Source organism: Parus major, chromosome 27, assembly GCF_001522545.3.
Source record: "Parus major isolate Abel chromosome 27, Parus_major1.1, whole genome shotgun sequence".
NCBI lineage: Eukaryota > Metazoa > Chordata > Aves > Passeriformes > Paridae > Parus > Parus major.
In genome coordinates this window covers 1,052,169-1,060,252 of record NC_031796.1, presented here as the reverse complement: position 1 = coordinate 1,060,252, position 8,084 = coordinate 1,052,169, and the positions used below count along the sequence as shown (strand labels likewise).

Below are 8,084 nucleotides of genomic sequence, written 5' to 3'. Positions count from 1 at the left end.
CCCCACCTTTCCACACCCCTGCTATTTGCACACCCGCCCCTGTTTGCACACCCCCGTGTTTGCAACCCTCCATTTGCACACCCCCCCCGTGTTTGCACACACACCCTATTTACACACTCACTTCGGGTGTTTGCATAGTGAAGTCCTATTTCCACACTCAGCCCCATGTTTCGACACAAACACATCCCATTCTAGCCCACTCTCCGCCGTTTGTTCACCCACACGGTTTTTACATTCTCACCGCTGTGTTTGCACACTCGGCCCCCGTTTCCACCCACCCTTTGCACACTCACGGCCACCCCCGCCCGGCCTACCCATGCGAACTACCACTCCCATGCTGCCCCGCGCCCGCCGCGCCCCGCCGCCCAATCAGCGCGCAGCTTGTTGGCAGGTGCCGCAATGGCGGTGCCCAGGCGCTGAGGGCGGCGCCGGGCCGCGGTGAGGGGCGGCGGGACCCGGCCGAGCCCGCGGGCACCGGACCTCGGGGGGCTCCGGGACGACTCCGAGCTCCCCCAGGCGCAGGGAGCGGGAAGACCCCCAGCTGCTCTCCTCCGAAGCCGCTGGGCCTCTTCCCCGCGCTCCCCGGCCCGCCCCACCCGGTGGGGTCAGGGCTCCGTCCCCCTCGCCTTGAGCTGTCCGTCCGCAGGGTGACCATGAAGGTGGTGAACCTGAAGCAGGCCATCCTGCAGGCCTGGAAGGAGCGCTGGAGCGACTATCAATGGGCCATAAACATGAAGCGGTTCTTCCCCCGCGGAGCCACCTGGGACATCCTCAACTTGGCAGGTCGGGGGGAGGCGGGGGGTTCCCCACCCTTACTGGGCACACTGGGCTGCTTTGGGGGCTCCCACGCGGGTATTGGGGTGTTGCCCCCAGTGTTCCCCCCTCTGGGGTGCAGACAGGGTTATTAAGGGGGTCCCTGTAGCATTTTGGGTTCCCCGATCCCATCCATACCACTTTTCACGCCAAAACGCCCGTTCCCAACCATGCCAGCCCATTCCCAAATGTTCCCCAGCCTTTTCCCACCCCTCTGGCTGCATTTTGGGGTCATTCCCTCATTTTTTCCCACTGGATGGTTCAGGGGTCAGCTCAGCCTGGCTTTTGGGATGAGAGAAGCAGCTTCGAGTTGAGAGCCAGGAGAGAATTAGGTTGAGAATTAGGAGAACTTCCTTCTCTGAAAGGGTGGTTAGGAGGGGTGGAACCGGCTGTGGTGGAGTTACCATGTGGATGTGACTCCTGGGGACTTGTGTTAGTGGTGAGATGCTCTTGGAGGTCTTTCCAGCCTCGATGATTCCCCCATTTCCCAGTTCTAGCACTGCACAGGAGCCAGGTGCTGCTCCCAAGGCTGCTTCCCAGCCCAATTCAAGGGCATTTCACAGAAATCCTGCCAAAGGCTAGGGCTGGTTTAAAGATTTGCCAGGCTCTCCTGCTAATTATAGAAACTTGGTGCTGGGATTTTCCCTGTGCAACAAGTCCATAGATAAATAAACAGAGCTGGGGGTTGCTGCTCCAGGGGGTTTAAAGGAACCAGCCCCACACAGGCAGCAGTTCTCGCTCCTCTGAGTGTGGGGATCTTTCCCCTGTGGATGTTTTTCCTCTCTCTCCATCCTCCCATTGGGTTTTCTGTCAGTGTCTGTTTTTTTGTCACACCCTGTCCCTGCTGCTGAGCTGCCCCTACTGGGTTTGTCATCTCCAAGGTGCGGCTGGAGGGGCCAAGTGGAGCTGTGGCTGTGGGGAGATGGATTTGCTCTGGATGGATTTGCTGGGGGTGGGGGTGGTTGGCTCGAGGGCCAGTCCTGCTGCTGCCCAGCTGGTCCCTGGGGCTCCCTGGTGCCTGTTCCCACCCTGGTGGCACCAGCTCCTGCTCTGCTGGCAGCGAGGCCTGCGGGGTGCTTGGCTTGGGCTCATCTGTGTATCCCCAAAAACAGACACAGGGATGATAATTCCCTATTATTTCTGCAGGAACGGGTTTCTCCTGGCCCACATTTAGCCAGGGCTCCGTGGCTTCTTCAGGGCAGCTCCTCTGCCAGGAGGGGAAGGAGCCATGTCCCCTTTTCCTTTTGGGAGCCATGGGGGCAGAACGCTGGCCCTGAGCATTGTGTGCACACAAGGAGAGCCCATTCCCGAGGTCCTGATGGCTGGAACAGCAGCTCCCTTCTTCCCCACAGCCCCCAGAGCTGTCCTTTCCCAAGCTCGTGCCTTTCAGCTTGGAAGTACAAAGGAGGGAAAGCTGGCACGAGCTGCCAGGATCACGGCAGGGCCTGGCAGATCACTGCTGACACGTCTGCAGCGGGGAGCAGCATGTGGCTGGCTCGTGGTGACACTCTGGGATGGGCTGGGGAGGGGACGGCTGCCACCAGCCTTCTGTCCTCATCCTAGATGCTCTTGGCCCAGGATTCAGCCTTGGAGTGAGACCCAGGGAGTCTCCTGCTCCCGCGCTCGGGATCCGGCGGCGGCTCCTCCTCCTCGGCTTTGGGGCGACAACTTCCCACCCGGCTGCTGCTCCCCCTTTTACATCTGGGTGCTCTGACCTACTTGCAGCCTGTGCCACAGCCCGGGGCCTGCTCGGGAGGTGCTTCCTGCACTCTGCCATGGTTCAAATGGGCAATTAAAGGCTTGGCTGAGCAGATGGGACGGGCAGAGCCCCTCAGGCCACCGAGGGCCAGACGGGCAGGGCTGCGCCCAGTGCAGGGGACTGGTGGCCCCAAGCTCAGCCCCAGGTGCCTGGGCAAAAGCCACTCGATGGAGGCTGCAGGAGCCTTCTGGCAAGAAGTGGGAGGGTGAGGAATGTGGAGAGCAGCAGCAGCAGCAGTTTTGGGGCTGGAGCGCCCGGGGAGGCTGCGTGTTCTGCCTGAATTATTCACCAGCTTGTGCCCGTCAGGGGATTAGAAAGTTGTGGGATTCAGTGAATTTAGGAGAAAACTGGTGTGGAGTTGCTGTGGTTGGTACAGTTGGAGTTTGCCAGCTTCCCTGTAGGACGAGGGGAAAACAGAGTGTGTCTGTGTGTCCCCATGTGCTGACCTGGGACCCTCTTTCCTTGCAGAGGCTCTCCTGGAGCAGGCCATGATCGGGCCATCCCCAAACCCACTCATCTTGTCCTACCTGAAATACGCCATCAGCTCCCAGGTAAGGACCTGCTGGTGCTGCTGGGGGTCACCTTGCAGCCTCAGCGAGGTTGGCAAAGCAACTGGGGTGTTGGTGGTGGGCAGGTACTCCAAATCCCCCATGTGAGCCTCTCCTGGGCTGGGCAGACACCCCAAATCCCCGATCTGAGTCTCTCCTGGGCCGGGGCAGGCAGTGGAGGGCTCAGCGCGTGCCCCGGGCAGGGATGTTTCCATAAATAGCCTCTGCCATCGCCCAGGGTGGGAATTCTGCCCCCCAAGAGCCTCTGCACTCGCTGTGAGCTCCACGTTTCCATATCCTGGCATTTAATATCGCCTAAAGTTTGTGTGAAACACATCAGCGATCACCTAAAAATGTCTGTTTGGATTTGTGCCGGGTCAGCGCCCCGGCCCCGGCCCTGTCTGCGGTGACAGGCAGTGGGGCCGTGCCCTGACCTTGCCGTTCCTCAGCAACGAGCGCGGTGCTGGCACACAGTCCCTGTGACACCGCGCTTGTTTTGCCTTTCTGTGTTGTAGATGGTGTCTTATTCCACGGTGCTGATGGCCATCAGCAAGGTACGGCGCTGGCAGGTGCTCTCAGAGGTTTCACTCTTTACCCACAAGCCCACGAATCCCTTTCCCTCCCCACAACTCCCACCAAATATAGGTCAAGTGGAAAGCGACGTCCTGGGCTGAGTCAGCAGCGGGCAGCCAGCGCGGATTAGCGCCCGAGCCTTTCTGTGTCCCCCTGGGGATGGGCTGCCGTGGGTCCCAGCGGGTTTTGGGGGTGTGAGTGCCTGGTCCCTCTGCCCTGGGGGGCCTGGCAGGCTCCCGGCCTGTGTGTAACCCCATCCCAAGCGCTGGAAACCACATCCCGCTGCGGCCGGCGGTGCTGGCAGCGCTGTGGGGATCGGAACTGGCCGTGGAGGAGCTGCCAGGCCCTGGGCCATGCGGCTGCAGCCACACACCACGCTCAGCTGTGCTCTGTGTCCCTGTGCTGCTTCCACGGGGACACTGAGCACCCTCCACAGCTGCCTCTGCTTGATGTTGGGAAGCCCCTCGCAGACTGTGACAGACCCCCCCACTCTCCTCCTTGTCAGGGTCACCTCAGGCACCCTACTCAGGGTGACCAAAGGAGGAATGATGTCAGGGGGAATGATTTCTCTTCCCCACCTCTTTGTTGTTATGGGAATGGGAGGAGAACGCCACTGGCAGTCAGCGTTGAAAATTTTGGGGAACTGCAGGCTGAGCTTGGAGTTGTGCCTTGAAGCCCTGGCGAGGTGGGGGCCCCTCCAGCGGTCCCAGCACCGACTCGGAGGGCAGGCTAGAGCCGAGCCCAGCCCAGCTCTGCTCCGAAGGGCTCATTGCTGTTACCGGGAGCCGCGTCGCTGGCCGTTCGGAGGGGCGGGCACAGCGCTGACCTTGACAGCCGAGCCTTCCTCCTTCAGCGCAGCGTGGGCCCAGCGCGGAGCTGCGGGCAAGCTCCGGCCCGGCGGGGCTCCCCATCTGCTCCGGGAGGAGGCGGGGGAGCCGCGCTTCTGCTGCCCCCCGCCCCCAGCCCCGCGGCCGGCCGGGCTGTTGGCGCTGCCAGCCCCAGCGAGCCGGGGGTGGGCAGGGGGCTGGCGGCCGGCCAGCACCGCCGAGGCAGGGCAGCACAGCCCCGGCCCGAGGCTGCCGAGGAAACCCAGCCCCGGCCCTGCTGCCGCGGCCCCGCTGCCTCTCGCCACCCCGGGAGGGCACGACCTGGCCGACAGACAGCCCTGACCTACTTCTCATTCAAGTGGCTTCTGGGCAGCTGCCAGGGGGAGTGTCCTGCGGCCGCAGCGCTTGGCCCGGCCCTGGAGGAAGGGCTTCAGCTTGTGTCGGGAGCTGCTGGAGCAACCCCCATCTGAAGCCTCTCTGTGTTCCCCTGCTCTAGTTCGATGACTTCTCCCGGGACTTGTGTGTCCAGTCGCTCCTGGAGATCATGGACATGTTCTGTGACCGCCTCAGGTACTGTGTGATGTTCCAGCGCTTCCACCTCTGCCCTGGCTGTGCCATGGCAGAACCAGGAACCAGCGGAGCCTGGGGGTCCTGTCTGATCCCAGGATACTCATCCTGGCAGAGGAAAGCAGGTTCCCCCTCCAGCTGTGTCCGTTACCAAGTCGCTGCCTCGTGAGTGCCAGCACAGGGACAGCAGAGGGAATCCAAACCCCACCAGCTTTGTGGGAAGCTGCTGGAACCCCCCCTGTTCTGGGATAAACCTCATTGTGGCTTTCTTGCCCAGTTCAGGTAGATGGGGTGGGTGTAAGACCCGTGGTCTGAGAGTCTCTATTTCCTCTCTCTCTGCACCTTCTCAGGCCCTGGCTGCGTGTCCCGATCTGGTCCTGCCTGTTCTGCCCCAGGCGCTGCCTTGTTTTTTTCCTTTATGCTCTTCCGCTGGTGTTGCAGGACCCAGGGGACTCCAGACAATTCAGGCCACAAAAACTTTTTTAGAGAGCTCAGAAATCTTCCTGTTAACCCCTGACAGCCTCTTCTGGCAGGCGGGAGCGTGTGGCAGGGACAGTGGGAGGAGGAGGAGGATGAGGAAGGCTCTTCAGTGAGATGAAATGAAGCATCAGCAATGAATATGCATCAGTGGCAGATGTTGACAAGGAGCTGTCGCTGGCCAACTGCAGAGCCAGCCCTTAATCCGCTCCTGCCTGCTCTGATCCTCTGCTTGATTTGATCAAAACTTCTGGCCCTTATGATTTGTGCATCAGGAGGGGAAAGCGTTCACCTCTCGCAGTGCACTGATCAATGCTGAGCCTCTCTTAGCAAGATAATTTGATTAAAAGCTTGGAAAGTTTCCCTGTAGTGGAGAGGCCAGCGAGGAGGCTGCATGGTGGGGGCTGGGGGTATCTCCTTCCCCCGGGCACAGCAGGAATGCTGGTGGGATGAGCAGGTTGGAATCTGCAGCAGAGGAGTGGGCTGGGAGCACGAGACCTGCTTTTGGGTTCCCCAGCCTACCCAGTGTCCGTGCCTCAGTTTCCACACACACTGTGAGCTTATTCCCACTTCTCTCCTGTCCCAGCTGCCACGGCAAGGCTGAGGAGTGCATCAGCCTGTGCCGGGCACTGCTGAGTGCCCTCACCTGGCTCCTGCGCTGCGCCGCCTTCTACGCCGAGAAGGTGAAGGATCCGCTGGAGCAGGCGGCAGCAGAGAACCAGCTGAAGATGTGCCTGGAGCGGCTGGAGAAGGTGCTCAGCAGCACCAAGAACCGTGCCCTGATCCACATCGCCAAGCTGGAGGAGACATGTATGTCCCTGCCCCGCGCGCTGGCCCTGGAGAGATGTCATTGCTACCTCTCCCTTCCCCCTGCCCGGCTCCTGCCGCATTGTCCCTGCGGCTCCAAGCCTATCCATCTTCCAGCCCTGTGGCTGTAACCATCTCCTCCCTGGCTGTGTGCCACTCTCTGCCCCCTCCCCTCCGTGCTGCCCTTGGAAGAGGAGCAGAATTAATGTGAAGGCTGCATGAGCTGTTCCTGGGTGCGTGGCGAGCCCTGTGCTCCGACAGCCTGGCACAGCCCCACACCTTCGCCTGTGCCTGTGTGTGTGTCTGGCCAGGAGGCTGTGCCAGGCTGGGCTTGGAGCGGGACCTGCCGGGACTACACAGACCCCTGGGTTGGGCTTGCATCAGCAGTGGGGACTCCCAGCCTCTTCAGCCTGTCTGGGCTGCTGTAGGCCTTGCCTGGTTTCCCCATGTGCCACTGTTCCCTTGCTGAATCCCTGCCTTCCTCCCCAGCCTCCTGGAGCACCGTGGAGCAGTCCCTCATCAAGCTGGGAGAGAACCTGAACAATCTTGGCAGCTCCCCACTCAGGAGCCAGGCTGATGACTGCGTGTCCCTCATCAAGAGGTGTCTGTGTGCTGCTGCTCCATGGGCTCCAGGGGCAAAATGGGTCTGAGCCCCCCTCTGTGTCCCCCAAACTCCCTGCTCTGAGGACTGAGAGGCTCCTGCCTCCCTCCACACTGGCTCCCTGCTTTCCTGACCCTTCCCAGCTCAGACCCCTGCTCCAGCAGGGGCTGCCCAGGAGAGGAGAGGGCTAATGGTGACTTGTTGCAGAAGAGTCTTACCCAGGAGTTGTTCCTTTGGTGACCCTGAGACCTTTTACTATCCCTCAGCTGCTCTGGCCACACCAGAGCTGCTGTCCCTGCTCTGGATCCCCCTGGAATTTCTCCCAGGCCCTGAGGGCTTGGCTGTGCCTTGGAGCTGCCAGGCACAGGTGTTCCAGTGTCCTGCCCTGGGGCAGCAAAGGTCAGGGGTTTGGCCAGGGAATGGGAGTGGGACAGGAGGAGCAGCAGTCTGTCCCTGCAGGGCTCCAGTGACCCTGGGCTGTCCTCTTCCACCCAGCATCCCCACCATGCTCTCAGTCCACTCGGAGCAGCTGAACAAGACAGGTTTCCCCACCGTGCACGCCGTGGTGCTGCTGGAGGGCACCATGAACCTCACAGGAGAGACCCAGCCGCTGGTGGAGCAGCTGATGATGGTGAAGAGGATGCAGGTACAGAAGTGACAGTGTGTTCTGCTCAGGCAGCCTGGGGCTGTGGGGCTCCATGCCATGTGCCTTCCCTGTGCTGGTCCTGGTCCAGGGGAGCAGCAGGAGCCCATCAACACCTCTGCAGGGGTTTGGGGTTTGGCTGTGTTGGGGGATGTGCTTTGCTGCCAGCCCAGCACTGGGAGGATTTGTGTATGTGCCCCACAGCGCATCCCCTCCCCGCTCTTCGTGCTGGAGATCTGGAAGGCCTGTTTTGTGGGTCTCATCGAGTGTCCCGAGGGCACAGAGGAGCTCAAGTGGACAGCCTTCACCTTCCTGAAGGTAGGGCCCAACCCCAGCCCCGAGTCCCTGCCTGCTGCTGCCCTTTCCATGCAGGTCTGGCTCCTGCTGAGCCCTGAGCTCTGCTGGAGCAATCAGTCCTTCTCTCTTGCAGTGTGCCCTTTGGGGTGCCCACACCCCACAGTGTGCCCCT

At 61.3% G+C, this 8,084-nt stretch overlaps 1 protein-coding gene across 2 annotated transcripts in view; it reads left to right on the top strand.

Moving 5' to 3' along the window:
- Positions 1–394: 394 nt before the first annotated feature.
- MED24 (mediator complex subunit 24) overlaps positions 395–8,084 on the top strand; it is a 17,964-nt gene continuing 10,274 nt past the window's right edge. The window contains exons 1-8 of one of the 2 annotated variants that reach the window (XM_015651415.2): positions 395–783; positions 3,041–3,123; positions 3,636–3,674; positions 5,017–5,090; positions 6,151–6,374; positions 6,861–6,972; positions 7,468–7,618; positions 7,820–7,933. In XM_015651415.2, the coding sequence (XP_015506901.1) occupies positions 654–783; positions 3,041–3,123; positions 3,636–3,674; positions 5,017–5,090; positions 6,151–6,374; positions 6,861–6,972; positions 7,468–7,618; positions 7,820–7,933 (927 nt within the window). In that variant the 5' untranslated portion in view covers positions 395–653. The remainder of the gene's footprint in view (positions 784–3,040; positions 3,124–3,635; positions 3,675–5,016; positions 5,091–6,150; positions 6,375–6,860; positions 6,973–7,467; positions 7,619–7,819; positions 7,934–8,084) is intronic. The other variant, XM_019009089.2, reaches the window with a different exon arrangement.